At 33.9% G+C, this 20,787-nt stretch overlaps 1 protein-coding gene across 14 annotated transcripts in view; it reads left to right on the top strand.

Annotated features, from left to right (window-relative positions):
* LOC126698218 (sister chromatid cohesion protein PDS5 homolog B) overlaps positions 1 to 20,125 on the top strand; it is a 33,982-nt gene extending 13,857 nt beyond the window's left edge. Inside the window, exons 12-32 of one of the 14 annotated variants that reach the window (XM_050395299.1) lie at positions 1,356 to 1,535; positions 2,278 to 2,417; positions 3,193 to 3,319; positions 6,841 to 6,981; positions 7,130 to 7,198; positions 7,907 to 8,043; positions 11,602 to 11,719; positions 12,373 to 12,507; positions 12,592 to 12,788; positions 13,303 to 13,450; positions 13,645 to 13,758; positions 13,843 to 13,929; positions 14,067 to 14,516; positions 14,630 to 14,697; positions 14,777 to 14,828; positions 17,023 to 17,109; positions 17,742 to 17,788; positions 18,343 to 18,455; positions 18,810 to 18,864; positions 19,090 to 19,163; positions 19,811 to 20,125. In XM_050395299.1, coding sequence (XP_050251256.1) covers positions 1,356 to 1,535; positions 2,278 to 2,417; positions 3,193 to 3,319; positions 6,841 to 6,981; positions 7,130 to 7,198; positions 7,907 to 8,043; positions 11,602 to 11,719; positions 12,373 to 12,507; positions 12,592 to 12,788; positions 13,303 to 13,450; positions 13,645 to 13,758; positions 13,843 to 13,929; positions 14,067 to 14,516; positions 14,630 to 14,697; positions 14,777 to 14,828; positions 17,023 to 17,109; positions 17,742 to 17,788; positions 18,343 to 18,455; positions 18,810 to 18,864; positions 19,090 to 19,120 — 2,496 coding nt within the window. In that variant the 3' untranslated portion in view covers positions 19,121 to 19,163; positions 19,811 to 20,125. The other 13 variants (XM_050395300.1, XM_050395301.1, XM_050395298.1 and 10 more) reach the window with 13 other exon arrangements.
* The last annotated feature ends 662 nt before the right edge of the window (positions 20,126 to 20,787 follow it).

The raw sequence follows: 20,787 nt of genomic DNA, 5'->3' as shown, positions 1-20,787 counted from the left end.
TGGTTACAACTAAGGGGACCATCTTGGAAATTTTGAGAAGACTCAACATCTGAAGTTTTGTTGTTATGTTGTTTCTAGAATTTTATACCCAACTTCATTGTTGTGCTGTTTGGTGTTGTGTAAAAGACGAGTTTTCCATTGCAATTGAAGAAATCCCAATACACTTATCTATTGCCTAATTTAGGTCAAAAGATAACATGAAGATATCCTGAGTTTTGAGCTTAAAGGAATGAACCCATAGTTTTTAATACTAAAGCTTTGGAACTCTATTAGCTTAGGAGATATGTTGAGTTTTAAGCTGACACAGTTTATATTTACACAAAAATTTGATACTAGTAGAAATCTATATGATCTATTTAAGTTTAGGTGCTATTTAATTGTTGTATTACTATTCTACCTATTTCCCTTTGCTCCCATTGCATTGGAGCCATGGTAATTGATACTGCCTTTTGATGTCAAAAAAATTCTCAGTTTCTTTATATGTTTATTCTTTATTAATAAATCCATATTTGGAGTTGTTTTGATGAGGGGTATTTAATTTTGGTTTGATTACTGATGAGCTGGTTTAACTTGATGGATGGCCTCTTCTGTGGTGATTTCCCCCCCTGTTTTTGCCACTCTTCCCCCCTCCCCTCCACAGCCCCCTCCCAAAAAAGAAAAAAAAAAGGAAATGCTTGACGATTGACAATTTACAAGAAAGGAAGGTTTGGATATTGGATTGGTGTTACATGTGCAAGTGTAATGGTGAATTAGTTGACCATCTCTTTCTTCATTATCCGGTTGCTATGGATCTGTGGGCTATAGTTTTGGGTTTATTTGGAGTAAGCTGGGTTATGCTGTAATCCGTTTTGGGGCTGTTAGCATGTTGGCAAGGCAGGTTTGGTCGTCATCAAAATGGTTATATTTGGCTAATTGTTCCCTAATGCTTAATGTGGTGTCTTTGGAGGGAGAGAAATAGTAGGTGTTTTGAGGATATTGAGAGATCCATACCAGACCTCAAATTATTTTTCTTTAGAACTTTATTGGATTGGTTGGTTGCTATGCAAAACCAATCATTCCCTTCTTTTATTGATTTCTTGATTCTTGTAATTTTTGTACTTGATTTGTTGACCCCTTGTACACTCCCTGTGTACTAGGGTGTTCCTTTTTAGATATCAATAAAACTTATTACTTATAAAATAAAAAAAAGAAGGTAGGGAAGAAAATAATTTTCATCTGCATGTTTCATGAACATGGTATATGAACTTGTTTTAATATCTTCTCTTTGGAAGAGGTGATATGTTATCCTGCATCGATTTTCCTCTTTATTAATATAATCTGTACTTATATAATATGTTGCCCTTTACCTTTTCCAGGATAAATTTTTGAAAACAGTAGGTGATAGACATCCACATTTTGAGTTTTTGAGTTCACTATCCTCAAAATGCTCGCATAATATATTTGGTTCTGAGCACATCCAATGTATTTTGGAGCATCTTTCTGGTAACAGATATGGAACTAAGCTCCTGGAGGCTTCTTCTGCCAAACTTCTTCTGGTAAGAAAACATTGCCACTAGACATATATGAAATTATTCCTTCATTTCCGGCACATAATGGCATATTGAAATATCTAACTAATAAGGGATTTGCAATTAGACTGAGCTAAGAACTGATGTACTTCCAGCCTGGTAAGGCAGACATCCCATTTACAATCCACACACTGATTCAGAAGCAAGAAAACTACGGAAAGTGAAAACTTGTATCAAACTTATTCTGACTACTTGAAAAGTGATAGCTGGCTGCACATAGATCACAAGTGTCAAATGTTATATTTCTAATTGTTTGACATCTTGGGGTATGGGCTTGGCCACTTGAGGCTATATGACTTGAGCAATCATCCTTGTGCTTCACATTATATAGTTGTAGGCATTGCTTATTTGCCTATTTGTGGCACTAACTCAATCAGCCTAAACCGATTGCTTGTATTGCTGATGAAAGAACCTTTAAGAAAAGGTTGAGGCATTTCTCACTACATTTGGAATATTAGTCCTGAAAAAATTATTTTTAATCAACCCTCTTTCAATGCTTCAAATATACAAGAGATGATGGAGAGAGAAAAAAAGTGTTTGGATGGAGAAGCAGTTGTATGACCAAATCTTTCATTCATTGTTGGCTTTCCATGTTTTGTAAAGGGTAATATTGGTATCTAATTGATTGCTGTTTCCCTGCATAACTGTAAATCTTGAATTTTTTTGATATTCCATTCGATTAAAATTACTGCTATCTCACCTGACTCAGGCTATCATCAGCATTTTCCCCTCACTCCTGAGGGGTTCAGAAGCGCAACTTCGAATGTTAATAGAGGAGAACAGGAAAATTAATGATAAGCTGATTGAAGTGTTAGCAAAAGCGGCACCTCATATATCTGTAAAACTCAGGTAATGTTATAGTCTGCTATATGGTTGTGATGATACTATTAAGTTTTTGAGCATACTGGCCTGCAGTGAATTTAATGATTAAAAGGAGACTTGATACAGGAATATTATTTTATTTCTGATTAAGTATGGTCATCTAAGTTCAAATTAATTGTATCAGATCCTTCCCCTTCACTGAATCATTTTCGTGACTCCTTTTGAAAGAAATTCACTGCTTTCCATGTTTGTAACAAGGGAACATTTTAATGGATTTATGCTAAGCAGGGTAACTTTAATATGGATAGTTTAGATGTGAGGCTTAGTACTTTTGTACTTTGTTTACACCTCTTAAATATCATTTTTTTTTTTTCCTTTGACAGCCATGACATGGTAAAGGTCTGAAATTTTTTACTTTGCTCTCCACCTACTCTAGTCTGAAATACTAACTTCCCTCTCCACCTTTTCCATGGATATCATGCATTTTAGGCACACAATTCTTGTATAGAAATCATTTTTGACTTTCAATGAAGATTAATTATAATGCAGAATTTGTATACTGTTACAGCTAGATTGAAGGTTACTATTGCTATGAATGTATTTCTATAGCATGTTTCTTATAGCCAGTACATGTTAATTTTATATATTTTTATTTTATAATTATGGTTATTGAAGGACTTCTCTTTCACTTTCTTTGAGAAAAAGAAAAATTAAAATTTGTAAAAAAAATTTTTAATCTATTTTTGTTTCCATTTTAATTGGGTTCTTACTGGAGTAGCTACAATGTTTTTGCCTTGTATAGTGATATATACCCAATCTTGGAGAGAGTTTGTCGTGAGGGAAGTCGCATTGAGGCCAAATTTTCTGTTGCTGCAATTGCAGCATTTGGTGGTGTTTCGGAGCAATTTGTTTTTTCAAAATTATGCAAGGTATATTTACCTTGCTGTTGCTGCAATTCTTTTATTCTCTTTTAAATTTATATGAAGTGGATTTACTATTTTATTTTGTACTACTATATTTTTTTTCAATGAAACTTAGTTTGGCATGGTTTATTTCCTGCTAATATGTTTGTTGACTAATGCCTAGCTAATGAGAATTTCTCCATAATTTCATGTTCTACCAAAAGGGCACGTATGCTATAGTGTTTGTTGAGAGTGTTAATCTTTATAAGTTTTCTGAACTCCTTGCTAATGAGTATTTCTGCTGGAATGGGTCTGAAGGATTGCCCCTATTGATATCAAATCAGTTTTCTGTAATGGTGTTTTTTTGCATTGACCATTTCATGCATGTTTATTGGGCTTGAAATCTTCCATGACTGATGGATTTGTTGCCTTTTAAATATTAAAAAAAAAAGAAGGAAAGCTTTTGTCGAAAATGATGATTTTCCATATACTGTGAGTATTTATATAAAGCTGACATAATTTGCTATGACTCTCAGGCCTCAGTATGTGTATATATGTAAATTGCCATCTTTCTAAGTTAAAAAGTGAATAAAAAATGTTTTTTTTGGGGGGTGGGCCAATAGGTTAGCTGTTTTGGTACAAAGAAATTTTTAGTAGTTTAAGTTGCTACTTCTGAGTTTTGACGATGGTTTTGAAAACCAGATTGGACTGCTGAACTGGGTTAACCAGAATCAGCCACCAGTCTGGTTTTTTAAACAAAAATGCCCACAAAATCAAAACATAGGCCAGAATCATTTGAACTGCGGTTGGAGCTGCCGCTCCTGGGAACTGCTCCCAAGTTTGAATGGTGGTGAGACTAATATAAGAATATGATCTCTGAATGGTTTTATTTATACTTGTTTATTTTTAATTTTTTAATAATTAGGTGTTACACTATATTATTGTTTCTATTTGTCATAAAAGTTTTGAAAGTATATTGGAAGTTGCTCTTGGACATGAGCATAAACTGCTTAGCCTGTCTAGGGTGAATGCCCTTTGATTACTGCAACTAGTTTTGGTAAGTGGGGTCAGTTGCCTGTAGATTTTATTGGCTAGAGATGTGTTCAAAAGACTCTGCTTTAGAAAGGTTCTCTACATTATAAAAAAATAAAAAAGAGTATATTGAAAGCTGTTTAAATGTTTTTAGATTTTTTTAATCAAAATTTTATATTTTTACAAATATGATCTATTGATTAGTGTTTTAATTAATTATTAAATCGATTATGATATTATCATATCCTTCTCTCTATTCTCTGGTTTTTTTAGCGATTTGATTTTTAAAACATTTGTGGCTAAATATTTACATGTGTAGCTAGCCAGAGTTTCTGGATGATATAGTTTATATCTAGTGATGTTGGTGTCAGAAAGAGGGACAAACAGTGCTGTTGGCATTGTGTTCAACCTCTTACTTATGTGGTATGTTGAGGATTCTAACACTTCTGTTTGCCTTTGCCACCTCTGCAGCTCTTTTCTGTTAGAGTTTAGTTTTATTTTTTGCCCCTTGATGTCTCCTCTCTTTTGGCAATCTATGACATTCGGCTGTTGGTGGAATGAGCTTTGATGTTGTTTATGAACTAGGGGCTTGTTTGGTTGCTATTTTGATTTGATTTGATTTGATTTTGGGTTTTCAAAAACATCAAAAACTATGTTTTAAGAATTGCCAATGAGCTCTAACTCAACTGGCACCTCCTCCCTTTGTAAGTAAGGGCTAGGTTGGTGGGTGAGGTTATGGGTTCGAAGATGCACAGAGTGCATTTTTAACTTACCTACCATATATATATATATAACTGTGTTTTAAGAATTTACTCCCAAACTTAGTTTTTAGTGTCCCCCCCCCCCCCCCCCCCCCCCCCAAAAAAAAAAACTTCTTTGGCAATATTTCAAATCCATATTCCCACAATTTTGGAAACCAAAATTTATTTTTTTTTCTTTATTTCACAATCACGTTTCCACAAACACCCAACAGGCAACCAATCCACTGAAATTTCAAATACAGTCAACAAATCCACCACTGATGTTGCCACCAATGGGCAACAAATTTCGAGTACAGTTGACAAATACATGAATGGGCATTGTTGGCGTTGAGTTGGGTTTGCCTCACTACCCATTGTTGGAGCTGCCATTGACCTTGAAGCCCACGACCAAGTTGGGCCCTCCATTGTCCTTTCTTACAGTCTTATGTCATTGCCGGCCTCTCCATGTTGCCCTCCACCTTCTACTACATTGAGTTTGCCATCAAGCTTGGCAAAATGGGGCTGATGGGTTTAGATAGAAAAAGTGGGGGGGGGGGGGGGGGGGGGGGTGGGGGAGAGAAAGAAATGGAAAAAAGGTTGGGTGGTGTCCTTATTTACACAATTGCCGCCACCTTTTTGTTGAAAACAGCTGAAAACATCATTTTGGAATGTTTTCTGTTTGTGCGTTTCCACAATGATTCTGTGAACAAACTTTTAAGTTGGGTTTTTGAAAACATCCAGCCAAAAAAGGTTTTTTTTTTTTTTTGGGTACCTGGCATTCTTTGTTTTTGAAACATGAAATTTGTCTTTAAATCAACCAACCAAACAAACAGCCTCTAGAAGTGATGGGTTCATTTCTTGAGAATGCACTTCGGGCAAAATAAATGGTGGCGAGGAATGTTTGTCCGTCAAATTTCATAGAAAGCCATGTTCGTTCGTGACCTTGTCCTCTCCAAGTTATAGTTGTGCATTTTCTGGGGTAATTGGGACCATTAAAAAAAAGATGTCTGATGACTTATTTGATGTTGGCCTGCTCGTTGTGTTATTATCTTCTCTCTCTCGCTGCCCCACGTTCTTCTACATTGTTTTTGAATGTACCGTAAACTCTTTATTTATTTATTTATTTATTTTTGGGTATTCAATTGCTCATATCTTGTAAAAAAATGGGGTAAGGCTGCCTACCAATCACCTCTCTTAGACCCGGAAACATGGGAGTTTTGTGCATTGGGTATGACCTTTTTTAATTGCTCACATCCTTTGTTGAATATATGGAAGGCAAAAACCTCTGGTGATCCAAGCTCTAGAACACTGGTCAGACTGGCCATGAATTAAAAATTAAGTTAACTAGATTCTGTTTGAGATTGTAGATGAGATCATATTTACAGGACATTGGTTTCACTACTTGATTGATTAGCCTCATGAGTTATACTTTGTGCTTCCATTGATGGAATTTATCAAATTGACATGTAAAGTTGTTTTTTCTTAATCTTTAATAGGGTTCATAGGTGAATGTCATAATTTCCTCGATCTTTTCTTCTATTACTTGCGTCATGAGTTTTTTATGTGGATGAAGATATTTATAGTTTATGAATAATCTATCCTAAGTGTGCTGTTCTGACTCTATTCTTATTCATTACTTAAAATAGAAAGACAAGTAATGTTGTGTCAGTTTGCTATTACTAAATTTACAGCCATCCTTGGTTTTGATTTTTCCTGATAATAGTAAGTGCTTTTTGGTACTGACAATCAAACTTTGTTCTGTCTATATATATCCAGGATCTAGTTGTTTCTCTGCATGCTGGGCAGAATATTCCAACAGTATTGCAGTCTTTGGGCTGTGTTGCGCAATACTCTGTTTCAGCATTTGAGGCTCAAGATGGAGAGATCACATCATATATCTATGAGAAAATTTTTCGAGTAATATAATGAGTTGTAATATGTTGTTTATTTGGTATTCTTTAAGCTAGAATGCGGTGGATGGGAAATTCTTGCTAAATCTCTCATCTACTTCATGTGCACATAAGAAACTGTAAGCTGAGTAGTGCGTGAACCTTTTTGTGTGTAGGTGGATTCATCAGATAATATAAATTCATATAATGATGCTTTTGGTTGTACTAGTTCCTGCAAATTGAAGGTAGGTTTTGAAAAGGGAAGTTTCTCTTGAATCAATTGACTTAGTTTCAACTGTTAATATTAAATTTTCTTTGAATTTAGAGATTGGTTTTTTACTATGAATATTTGGACTTTTTACTTTCAAATTGTTCACAATAGAGGGCATGAAGTTTTTAATGATGAGTGAACATTTGGATTGCATGAGCCTTATAAATTACAAGAAAAAAAAAAAGACTGAAAAGACTGTCAGCTTTGTGCAGAAGTTGTTATAATGTTGAAGTTTGCTGTGTTTGAGAGGCTTTAGTAGCTGGGTAAAACTTATATCCTGTTGGATATTGAGAGGTTTTTTTTGTTAGTTTTTGTGACCTCATTCAGGTATTTGGATTAACTCTTTGGTCCAAGGTGTGCTTCAAGACATTTTGTTGTTTGTAGGAATGTTGATTGATAGGTAGTTTAAATATTTGGATTAACAACCACAGTAGGAAAAAAAAAAAAAAAAAAAAACTAAGATCTCAATTTAGTTTTCAAATTCAGAAAATGTTCTGTTCTGGATAAGTTGAAATTCTATTGTCTGGCCCATTTGAAAGATGGTGGTAGCTGCACCAGAGATAGATTTGACCCAACAAGGGTTCTGAGCTTCTATTGGTAATTTGAAATTTCATATATCAACTGCGTGCAAATTGTACTCTACCTGGGAATTACTTATGTTTTATTTTGCTGTCCTTTGCAGATTTATGGGCTGAAAACACTTGTCAAAAGGTTTTTACCACATCAAGGAACTCATGCCAGACGGCAAATTAATGAATTGTTGGACATTTTGTCAAACATGTTGCAAAAGGGAGATGCTTTTGATGGTATCATCACATGGTATGAGATTTAAAATTGTTGGTAATTTTAGATGGCATAACTGCAATTTACAATTTCCTATTTTTCATAAATTATAAACTTAAGAGTTATATAACTTTATTATTAATAACTCAACTCCTGGAGCTTGATTTATAATTTAACTTCTACTGAACACAAGTCAGGATTCTCTTGGGGCAAAATTAACTTGCTAAAGAGAAAAGGAAAAAAAAAAAGTTGTTAAATTGTTGGTTTAATCATTGCCATGTGCATGCCCTAGCTTGCATTGAAGTTCTATTGGATTTTTAGCTTTCGCTAGATGTGTATATGTTAGACTTGAAAATTAGGTTTTGGATAATTCTTTTATGGTGCATGATTGACATAAGAAAGGATGGTTATGATATAAGCTTACTTGAAATGCACGTGGTCATGCATCTTTGTTGCTTTCACTTTGTATTTTGGATGTAGCAAAGTGGGATTAAAGACATTATTTAATTAAAGGAAAAGGAGGAAAGAAAGAATATGTTATTGTAATATGAGGATCCACTATGATATTTGACCATATTTAATGCTGTGTTTTATTTCACGTCTAGATAGTGGAATTTTTTATGAAGTGCAGAATGTCACAGTCTTGATAAATTTGGTTTCATGTTTGGATTCTCCAGCCAGGTAATATGGAGGCAAGTTTTTGGCTAAGGAGATTTTCTAGTTAACAGAAGGACTCAACTGTATTATTGGTTTTTTTTTTTTTTTTTTTTTTGACCAGTAAATTTTTTTTTATTCAAAGTCATAAAAAAGAGTCACCCAAGTATACAGCAGGGGACCAAAACAACCAAATACACAAATTACAAGCATCCATCAAATCATAAACCAGAAAAATATAATGACTTCCTATGATAGACATTCAATCCGATAGTGTTTTAAAGAAGACACCCAAGGACTCCACCGCATGTTGGGTGTGATTTTTTTGTTTTTTACCCTCTTTAAAAAATTGTTTTCTAGTCCTGCCAATGAGCTTTAATTCTAAAACACCTCATCTACTTGTAGGAGTAAGGTGAAGGGTGATGTAGTGGGTTCAAAACCCATTGGGAGTTTGTAACTTAACAATGAAAAAAAAATGTTTTTTCATCCTCTTGCTTTTCTCCATTGTAGGTTTCCTTTTTCTTTTTTTCTTTTTTTTTTTGATATGAAAACACAAATCAATCACCCAAAAGGAGTTCTTTTTGTCAAAGACCATTGGCACCTTATAAGTTTCATTTATTTTTTGTATCTTTACACCAAAGTGACTCCTTGCAAGTCACTTTGGTGCAAAGATACAAATAAATTTCATCATAACGATGCTACTGTTTTTTGGTATGTCCATTTACAAGTGTTAATGGTTTGCTTGTGATGATGTTTCCGCCTTCTACATCTTTCCTAAATTTTATTTTATTGTTTAATTTTCTTCATTGCATGTGTTACAGCTTTTGAAGGGAATGAATGAAAATTAACATCATAGTGATCTTGTGATTTTTATAGGCATATATGCATACCTTGTAGGAGTAGTTTTACACAATTTGGTCAAAGGTGAGCTGGACGCTTATCTAGGTGCTTGGACGAGGCGAGGCCACTAAGGCCTTTTATGCCTTGAGATGAGGCACCTTGGGAGTTCCCTCTAGAGCGAAGGCAAGCGCCTTATACAAACTGTAAGGCACTTGAGACGAGCCTCAAAGAAAAGCAATTGAAACAAAAAAAATGGCAGTTATGTAGTTTGGCAAAAAAAAAAAAAGATAGTTCTTTATTTAATTTAAGTTACTGGGTGTATCTTTCTCTTGCTTTGATAGTTCTCTTTTGGTTTTTTGTGAATATTTTTATATGAATGTTGTAAAGTCTATTCTTAGATTAATTAATAGAGCCTCCTACCAATTTAAAAATTCAAACTGTGCATTATAAGCATTAGATACATATGATTTGAGTTCATTATTTGTGTAATTACTATATTTAGAATTTGGTGCCTCACACCTCAGGTGATAAGGAACTTGGTGCCTTAAGGTTTCCTTTGACTTATTGTACCCATTTCTACTTTTCTAAATCTCTTGATTCTTTTCCTGTAAGTCCCAGATCTTGCTTCTTATTATCCATTTAGGGGATCATTTCTTCTTGTATTGTTCCTCCTTTGGAATATTGTTAGTAAATTATTCTCCCATTTAAAAAAGTTTTTGAAGAGTTATAACTTTTCGTGCCGAAGAGTATGTCATTTGTCCACAAATTCTTGTAGATGTTTAAATTCAGTTTTTCTCAATTTCTGGGGGATAACAATTTTCATCTCAATTTGTGTTTTCTTTTATGTAGACCAAACTAAGTGTTTTATTTTTCCTTTCTTTCATGTGGTGACAACTCTAAAGTTGATGTTGGCCTATACTGTGGTGAGGAAACACTGTTCAGGGAGTGTTATCCCTCTCTTCTGTCTCCTTTGTCCTGATGCTTAGTTGCTCATATAGCTGATTTTTGCTCATTATTTAGTTTATTTTTGGAATTTCAAGCATTATATTTTGGTAAATTTCATTTTTGACCTCCATTTTCTGTTAAGTCAATAATTCATTGTAAATGTGCAAGGGCACAACTCAAAAGTACAAAAGAGACACCACAATTATGACCTCCTTTCTGCATCAGCAGTGATCCAAGATTATTTTAAAATTGGGGCAATCAGAACTTTCTAACATAAAACTAACTTTTAATTTTCTATCTATAATTTGCATGTCAATCTCACAAACTAACATGGATCCACCCCTGCTTTTAAGTCCTTGATTAAAGCAATCAGTAGCCCAAATTCAGCTCCTGATTCTTCCAGTAAAGTTGTTCTTGCAGTCTTCTTCCCCTTGGGGGTTGAGCTTTGTTTTGGTTTGTGAATGATGTGGCCGTTTCCCCTTATGTTTGGAATTAGTGTATTGAAGCAGGTGTTGACGTTCTATTCTTTTATTTTGGTGTTGACTTTATTTGGTGGTCTTTTTCTTTTATTTGGCTATATCTTTTGGCGTTCCTTGGTGAGGTTCATTATTGTGCTTGTCTCATGCATTTCTGGTTTGGAGGAAAGAGTTGGGTGGGTGTTGTGGCTGTGAAATAGTATTGTCTTGATTTCCTAAATTGGGAAAGTGAGGTACTTTAGATTTTTTTGAAAAAAATCGTCAGATTCCAATTAAGATTTAAGGATATATATTTTTTCCTACACTGTTTAATGTTTCTTTCGGGAATATTTTTATTTCCTTGATTTTCTTTAAGATTATTCTAGGCTTCCTTTCATCCTTCACAACAATGTGGTAGCGACTGGTAGTAGACATCAAAAACATTTGTTTGTGTTGTGAGGTTTGTTATAAGCAAAAATAGGAGAATGTAATGAGCACAATTAAAGCGTGTTCTATTGTATACTGCGGGACGTGAGTCATCCTAGGCAGGATATCAATAAAGGGTGGGGACTTATCTGTTTGATCAGCCACTGTGACTGGTGCATGCTATAATAGATTATCAGTTGGAAACGCTACAAATACATGATACAATGAAAAGAGGCTACACCTTCTATGTTTACGTAGTTATCGTGTAATGCAGTGAAAGTGATAAGGCTCACATGAGATTAGCTGCTGCCAAGTCTGTTCTTCAGCTTTCCAGAAGATGGGATTTGCATATTTCACCAGAGATTTTTCGCTTTACAATTTTAGTAGCAAAGGTACGCTGGCCTCATACATATATGTGTGTGTCTATACATATATATATATAAATTTTAAACACAGTTTTAACTGGATTTGGATTCAAATTGAGTGGATTCACAGTTGAATATGAGTAACTCTTCTTCTTCTTTTTTGCTTTTTATATTTTTAAAAATTAAATATAAATATAAATTTTATTTTAAGTTTTCCAAGCTACATGCCAATCTGAAACCCAGTCTGGTACCTTGCAACATTCTCTGGTTTTGAAAGCATATGAATTCATTCGTTTTTGCATTATGTGGTGTATTTGGAGAGAACAAAATGTGCATAGTTTCAAAGATTGTGAGAAAATAGTTTTGGAGTTGAATATTACCTATATAAAAAAAGTTTTGGAGTTGAGTATTACTGTTGAGGACCTTATTTGATTGGATGGCTGCTAGTCACTGTTTTTTTTTTCTTCTTCTAACTTGTTTCAATTTCTTGATCATTTTACCTTCACTTGATTTTAGTGTATAACTTGTATGCTTCCTGTGTACATGGGTTGCGCCCCTTCGTGCCTCAAATGAATTTTGTTAACTTTAAAAAAAATATATATATAGTAGTTCGAGCTTACTTTTATCTAATTTAATTATTAATCTTCAGGTGACTTTAGTTTTCTTCTGTCACATTCCAGGACTCATCTTTGTTTGTTCGGAGATTTTTTCTTGATAAAATGCACAAACTATTGAAGGAGCATGTTATTCCTAGTAGATATGCTTGTGCTTTTGCATTGGGCACCTCAGACTGTCTCAAAGATCTTCAGGATGATGTATGTTATTTTCTTGCATCCCTGTAGTTGTTAAGGTACTGATTTGCTGTGTAAGTGATATTTGCTGACTCTGTTCATTGTTAGTCATTTAAATATATGGCAGAATTTATCAAGGAATACAGTAGAGAAGCTCGAATCCGTCAAACTTCTTCTGCGCAAGGAGGAACAATCACCGATTATCCAGCGTACATAGTGGTATTCTTGATATATTTTCTTGCTCATGATACAGGCTTTCCATCTGAAAACTGTCCAGAGGAAGAAATATATGCCCAGTTTTGCAGGCAAGATATTCTGCATCCTCTTACCCAGAAAAAAGTGATTCCTGCATGTTAGAAATATATGGTTAGATGATTAAATTTATCATATCCCAATAACTTAAGTTTTTAGGACAATTGGCAATTTAACATGGTATTAGAGCGGGAGGTCCTGAGTTTGATCTATGTCTCCTCCACTCTACCTCCTATTTAAATTCTCACGTGTTGGGTCTCATCTATTAAAAGATAGTTTTGGCCCACATGTGAGGGGGAGTGTTAGAAGTATGTGGATAAATGATTAAATTTATCATATCTCAATAGTTTAAGTTTTTGGGACAATCGGTAATTTAACATTGTATCTAATGTTTCTTGTAGTAGTGGATAAATGATTAAATTTATCATATCTCAATAGTTTAAGTTTTTGGGACAATCGGTAATTTAGCATTGTATCTAATGTTTCTTGTAGTACAGTTTACCAAGTACAAGATTGGAATTGATTATCATTTATGTTGATGCTTCTCCTTATATCTTCTATTTGCAGTCCACTTTTTAATTTATTGGAGGCATTAGTCAATGTTACTGTTGTTGATGGGGACATGGATCTTGTTAATGATGCTCTCTTACTTCTGCTCAGTATTTTTCGGGCCATTAAGAAAGCCGAGGATGTTGTTGATGCTCGGAATACTCCAGTAAGAATTATGTATCTCAGAGTCTCTCCTTATGCATCTTTGTACTTGGGAAACTCCCTTTCACATTTTTTTAGATAAAATTGTTGATTATTATTATTATTATTATTATCATTTAAATAAGGAATTCTGTATCATAGAGGATATTTGCATTATGTTATAATTAATATCAATGAATATTGTTCTTTAAAATGCAGAGGTTGCACATCATAGCAGATTTTGGGTTCTCCTTTCTAAAATCATTAAATCATAATGATGCCTCCTCAGCCCATGCCCCAGCACTGATCTTGCTGCCATCATCATTCTTTCGAGTAAGTATTGTGGGAAAAAGCTTTCTGGAGGTCTTAACTGCTTGTGAATCATTATACATGTTGTAATATATTTATTGTGTGCAGGCATATTCAGGATGTCTCAATCAGTCCCCTTTCAATGACTGTTTTATTAAGAAGGTTGTTCAGATGTTTAAATCTCATCTCTCTCTGGTGTGTATCAAATGATAGGTGTCTTTTACTGATTTTAATCATATGCTTTTTTATGATTATAATAAAGAGAGAATTCTTCCAATTTTTTGATCAGTATATTTTCTTTTTGTTGGATTTTTTTTATCATCATATTTCAGCCTATTACTGCTCTTCCCAAACATGGTCGGAAGTGCCAAGAGGATAACACAAAGTTAGCGATTATTAAGAGCAACACATTGTGCTTGGCACCTAGTGAGAAAGTTGATTTGTCCACAACTGAAGTTGAAACCAGAAAAAATATGAGGCAGGATATTACTGTGGGACATAGGCAAAAACAGGCAGTCAGTTCTGAATCAGTTCGATTGCGTGAGTGTTCTATAAATCACCAACATAGTGCATCTAAAAAGTCCAAACGAGTTCTAGAGAAAGAGCCGCTCTCATCTTGTGATTCTGTAACTCGACTTTCTCTGGCTGAATCACATATTGCAGTTCAAACTCTAGAAAGAGATGCCCTTTCTTTGAAAGAAAATGTCAGGGCAAGTAGCAATGTTGTTTCTGATCCTCCCAAATATTCCAAAGCCGAGGCCAAAGACACTTGCAGCTTAAATGTATGTATGATCCAAATCTATGTATTCATCTTGAAATTGTTTAACTCATCTGCATCTAAGCATCTAACCATATTTTAAGCCTCCTCAATGCTCATTTTTTATGAATTATCTAGGAATCTAATAATAAGAGTGAGACTTTAATTGGACAGCGGATCAAGGTGTTATCTCCAATCGATAGATGGTGAGGATTTCAGTCAGATGAATTCTGGGAATATCATCTTTAGTTCTTGCTAAAATGATATTGTTTACTATTTTTTCAGTTTCTATTCAGCCATGGTGGATGGTTATAATTCTCAAAACAATACTCACAAGGTGAATGAATGCTAAATGTGCAACTACAATGTTTTCCTTTTACAAATAGAACCTCTGCTGGTTGTTGGGAAAAACAAAAAGGAAAAAAAAAATTTAATATCCTGGGCACGTATTATTAAGATTGCTTCCTGTACAGAATAGTTTTTGATATTTCTTGGCTTGTTGCCTTTTGTTTTTCCCCCTGGTGCCCTGCTATTGTCATATTGCGTTCCTTGATATCATCCCCTAATTTGAATGCTTAATGTAACTACAGTGTTTTCCATTGACAAACAGAACCAGATCTGCTGGTAATTGGGAAAACAATAAAGATGACCAGAAATTTGAATTCAAGGACACCTATTATTAAGTTGCTTCCCATCCAAAATATTTTTTAATATTTCTTGGCTTGTTGCTTTTCATTTTTACCCTTGGTTGCCTGCTATTGTCATATTGTCTTCCTTGATATCATCCCCCAATTTGATCTTTTTTGCAGAAAGAAGGGCAAGAAAACTATGTTCAGTACCCAACAAATATATATTGGGAAATAGGGCTGATACTTCTGATGATATGTTAGTTCTTTGGTTGGTGGGACATTGTTAAATTTAATGGATTATGGTTTAAGATAGGGAAAATTGCTTTTTAAACCCTATATTTTAGGGGTGGTTTCAAATTAAACCCTATACTTCCAAAATTTTCAATTAAACCCTAAAGTTTAAGGCTGTTACAAATTAAACTGCATTGTTACTTTAGTTTTAAATCGAATTATGAACTTTTAAATTATAAAGCCCCAATCAAACCCAAAAATACCAGGGTTTGAATTGATATGATTTCAAAAGTTCACGGTTCAGTTTGAAATAGCAAAAATGTAAGGTTTAATTTGTGACTGTCTTAGACTTCAAATTTTTGTCATTTATCTTTTTGACTAAGAATTACAATAGTATGTGCTTAAAGAATTATGTAGATATCCGTGTCGTATTTTATTCTAGTTTCCAAGAATTGGCGTATTGATTCTGTATTGTATCATGTGCGTGTCTTGTATCAGTATCACTGTTCTCTAGGATTCAAGTCACAGCTACATTTTATTATATACACATGTATGAGGTAGTGCATATTTTACCTAAATTTGTTTTTCCATTAAACAATAAACATAGCAATAGTATTTTTAGGTAGATACGCCAATCTTAAATCAGTTTTAAGTACAAGATCTGGAGCTGACAGACTGGTTTGAGTGGAGAAAAAAACGGTGATTGAACTTAAAATCTTGTTGGTAGATAAGTTATTCTGGAAGTTAAATAGATAGAGCTCTTTCACAGTCCACTTGTACTATGCAGCTTTTAGAGGAGAGTGGAAACCTGGTGTCCCTTGGCAATTCGTATGGATATGACTCCACAGGTATCTCTTTTTGCTTGGACTGTGGTGTGGCCTGTGGGGAAAGATTTTAATAGTGGATAACCTAAGTAAACAGAGAATGGTGATGGTGTTTGGATGTTGTGTTATATGTGTAAACATAGTAGCGAAACAGTGGATCATTTATTACTTCACTATCAAGTTTCTTTGGAACTATTAACTTTTGTGTTCACAGTATTTGGTGTGAGATAGGTAAATGCCAAAATCAGTGGGTGGGTTGTTTCAAACTTATAAAAGAAAAAATTGTATGGGTTGTTTTCAATGTTGGAGGAGGAAACCAAGCTTGTTTCAGAATATAGTTTTGAATGTGGTTCCATTATGCCTTATGCTGATTATTTGTAAGGAAAGGAATAGGTGAATGTTTAAGGGACAGGATATTTTTGTTGAGAGAATGACAGCTAAGTTAGTCAGTACCATATTATCCTGGAGATTAGTAGGTTATAGTAAGTAGACCTTCTAGTATTTGTGCTTTTTAGGATTCTTTGTTCTGATGATATTGTGTATGGTGCAGTTGGGTAAATACCATAGCTTTGTTGTATTTTAAAATTTATTTTTTCTGTGGTTTATCCTTTATCTATTTTCTCAATAACTAAAGTTTGTTTTCTGTTTGAGTGACAAATGTTTGTTGTCATTGTTTTTAATTTGCTATGGTACTTAATACATGCGTTATCTTCCTTCTTTTTTCCTCTCTTTATCATGAACGCATTAGCAGCTGACTCATTTCTTTGTATATCTCAGATTTAGTTTATTATTTTATCCCATTTTCCACTTAAGTTTTTGTAACCTAATGCATCTATTAACTTGTCAGATCACATACGATAGTGGTGAGGTTGAAGTATTAAGCTTGGAAAGTGAGAGCTGGGAGACAATAAGCAATGGTCTGCTGGTGGAAAGGGTAAGAGTAAAAGTACCATGATTCTTTGATGGGCTTGCAAACAGGGACTTGGGCATGGGACTTAGAGTTGTTGTGAAGTTCCAGTTTTCTGAAAGCTCATAGATGAGCATGTGTGTCTCCAACTTCATGAAATTCAGTTTTAGATATAATTTTGGTGGATTGTGTCTCAGTTGTGAGTAATGAGTTTGGTTTCAATATACTTGCCTCTATATAAAGATTCAGAGTTAATAGGGAAACTAATAATACCAAAATTGAAATTTATTGGATTGTCTTAACCCAAATTACTTGCACACCTTTGCAGTTTCAAACAAATTGAGCAAACTTTAATTCTCAGATCATTATATATGGACATAATCTTCACTGAAAATTAAATTTTCTTTGACTTTGTAATACCCTATTTTATATTGATAAAATTTCTTCATTCATTTGGTGTTGTTTTTTCGAACGAACCCAATTTATTTCTTTAATATTCTTTAAAGTCCATGGATTATAAATAATGTTTGCATTATATGGTTTGACAACGCTACCTTTTGCTTTCATATTGTGTCTAATATTACAGTTTAACCTTAATATTATTTCCACTTGTTTGTAAGATCCCTTACGTATTTCCTATGTTGACTTTTCCCTTCTAGGAGGTTGTCTTGGCAGAGGAGTCAAACTCCTTTCAATTGCAACACCGGTGAGTTGCTGATAAGTCTATTTGAATGATGTACAATTATTTGTTAGGGTTTTTTTTTGTGTGAGTGTGTGTGTGTCTTTTGTTTTGGGGTGGGGGGTTCTAGGTTTCAAGTTGATCTAGATATGGGTAGACATGCATAAACCTTTATTTTGCTAGGATCCATGAAGTTGAATGTGATGTCTTTACTTTTATTTTATGGACAATAGAAATGTCTACGTGTGAAAGAACTAAGTTAATTTATATTTTCAACCTGAAGTAGGTCCACAAATTACTGTTAGGTCTAGACTGCAACATATGCGCATCTATGCAATGACAAACCCAGTCAACTTATAGATTGCTGCCCATCATAGTTTATATCATATTATCATATATGTGTTAGCGCCAGGCTTGGTAACTGGTGCCTCTCTCTATTCAAGTTTCTGTGTTCTTGAGTACTTTTTCCCTTAACAGAACTGTGGATCTTTTTGCAATGCTTGGTTTAGTTTTATACCTGAAGGAATGTTGTTGGTGTGAGCTGACATTGCATGGTGCATCATGGGGAACATATTTTTCAGTGGTCTAAAGGGAACTATTGGTAGTAGTGGAGGTGTTGCCGACACCCAACAGCAAAAAGTCTTACCAAGTGAGGAATGTGGGAAGTTGTCTAACAGAACTGATCTTTTGCCTGGTAATGTTCTGTACATTTGTCTAATTAGAGTTGCAAGTTCTTGATTTCTTTTTCTCTTCTGCCTTAATGTAGATTTTTAATTTTTCTTAGGATTTTTATTGAACCTCGCGTAGTTTACAAATTCAATTTGTGGCAAGTGGAGATTTTGTTGGCATTTGAATTGGTATTTGCTATTTGGTAGTAGTGCTTTTATTTATTATATATATATATATATATATATTTATAGTCTTGTATTTTCTTCAGCTCTAGTTTAAAATATGCTTTGATCATCAAACTGATTAGGTGATTTTATTTTACATATGGTTTGGTGACATCTCCAATCTTTCAAACATATGCCACGACTTTTCTGTTTAGATGCCCTGTCATATCATTCAAGGGTGCATAGACTAACACAAAACAAGAATTTAGAGTAAGTATATGAAATTGTATAGAAATTTTTCTGTTGAGGATCTGTAGCCAATCCCATAGTTATAGGACAAAGGCTTTGTTGTCCTTTTTGTTGTATAGAAATTATTATCTGGCAATAAATTATACCTTTTTTTTTTTTTGTCCTTTTGAGCATCCAATGCACTCTAGATCCTTCACACGACTTTTACAATTATTTTATGGATACATTTGTATAATCTGGGTGCAGCAAAGGTAAAGAGGGGAAGGAAAGCTTCTAAAGATACATCGGCATCAGAAGTTATCAATCTGTATGAGGATGCCGTAAGCCCTGCTACTTATTCCCCATTTTATTAATATATAATTGTGCTCTTAGATTAAGGAAATCAAAGCCGAGTAAGGTTTTGAAAGTTTTTTTTTTTGTTTTTTGAGAAACGTAAGGTTTTGAAAGCTTGTCACTAATAAAAGCTTTTGTCACAAATGATAATAATTTGTAATTTAACATGCGATCTTGGTAGGGCATTTTGGGGCATCACTTGTGTTGCCGAGTTGTCATGGGTCAATGCCACCAAAAAAAAAAAACCACCTAGGCACAGTGACACAATGAACTTAAATTTCAATGACGAAAATAAAACCTGACCCAAATTTGAGGAACCAAGTGTATATTTTTCCTTTATATTTAGTACTTCTATTTTGAAGAACATTCTAAGTTTTTTTTTTTTTTTTTTCATTTGTGTTTTACTATTAGCTTATTCTGTGGAGCTGGATTTCTTAATGGATATTTGTGGTTCAGAGTAATTTTTGACCTTAGAAAAGGGCAGAAGTACCTCAAATCTACCTCTATATGTTTTCTGTGTGGCTCATGTGGCTTTCAGATGATTCAGATCTTTTTATTTGTATTTGTTTTGTTATCTCACTGCATATGAATCTACTGCATGGTTTTGTTTTGATACTTGTTTTGCTTATTTCAGGTTGCCAAAAGAACTCGGAGGAAAAAGATATAACCTTTCGTACTAAGCACTGATAATTTCTACTGGCCTTGAAAGGCAGTGAATTCTGTAACTTCAGATTACGACAAAGTAGTCAAATTATTCTGAAGACTAAGTTGCCTTAAGTCTGATAAGATAGGTCTAACAAGTCAAGCATCTTTTCTTGCTCTCTGTAAATTCTCACTAAATGTACGTGTTGTATATTCTCCTAGGGTATGTTTGTTATGCTGTAATAACTCCTGTAATGAAATAATTATTCATGTGTAATAGCAATTCGGTCATTTGGTTGCATCTTTATTACATGGATTAGTTATTACATAGAATAACTATTCTTTAAATTGAAGAATAACTATTCCTCTTTAAAATGAATGTAATAGTTATTCCTTATAGTGCATATAATAGGTTTTAAAATTAATATATTTCCAAAAATATAAAGTTTCCTTATATATCATCTTTTACAAGCTTTCCATATGTGGCAACCAAACTTATGAATAGTAATAATTATTCTATTACAATATCTTCTATTTCAAGTAATAAAGATTATTATTCCTAATGTAATATACATTTAATGTACCAAACATACCCCTAATTATTAAGGGGTGGGGGGAGTATTTATTCTCAGAGTTACCAACAAACAATTTGCTAACAAATAGTTAACATAAAGTGGAAGGTATATGGAATCATATATATTCAAGGAAGAAATTAGTGAAAACTACGAGTGCTAATTCCATAAGAAAATAGAAACTTGTTCTTATTTCTTTTTCAATTGCTTCAAGAAATAAAAGTTACTTATTCAAGCAGAATATTTTACCCATGAGCTGGGCAATCAGAATTGCTATCACAATACATAATGAAGAGGAAAAAAAAAAAAGTACACCTATCATCATTAATTACAATTACCCTCTGAGCATGTGCGTGAGAGCATGCGCTCATGCGCGTGCTTAGAGGCTCTTCTATTT

Source organism: Quercus robur, chromosome 9, assembly GCF_932294415.1.
Source record: "Quercus robur chromosome 9, dhQueRobu3.1, whole genome shotgun sequence".
In the NCBI taxonomy this organism is placed as follows: Eukaryota; Viridiplantae; Streptophyta; class Magnoliopsida; order Fagales; family Fagaceae; genus Quercus; species Quercus robur.
The sequence above is the reverse complement of the archived record's forward strand: the minus strand, read 5'-3'. Positions and strand labels throughout refer to the sequence as shown.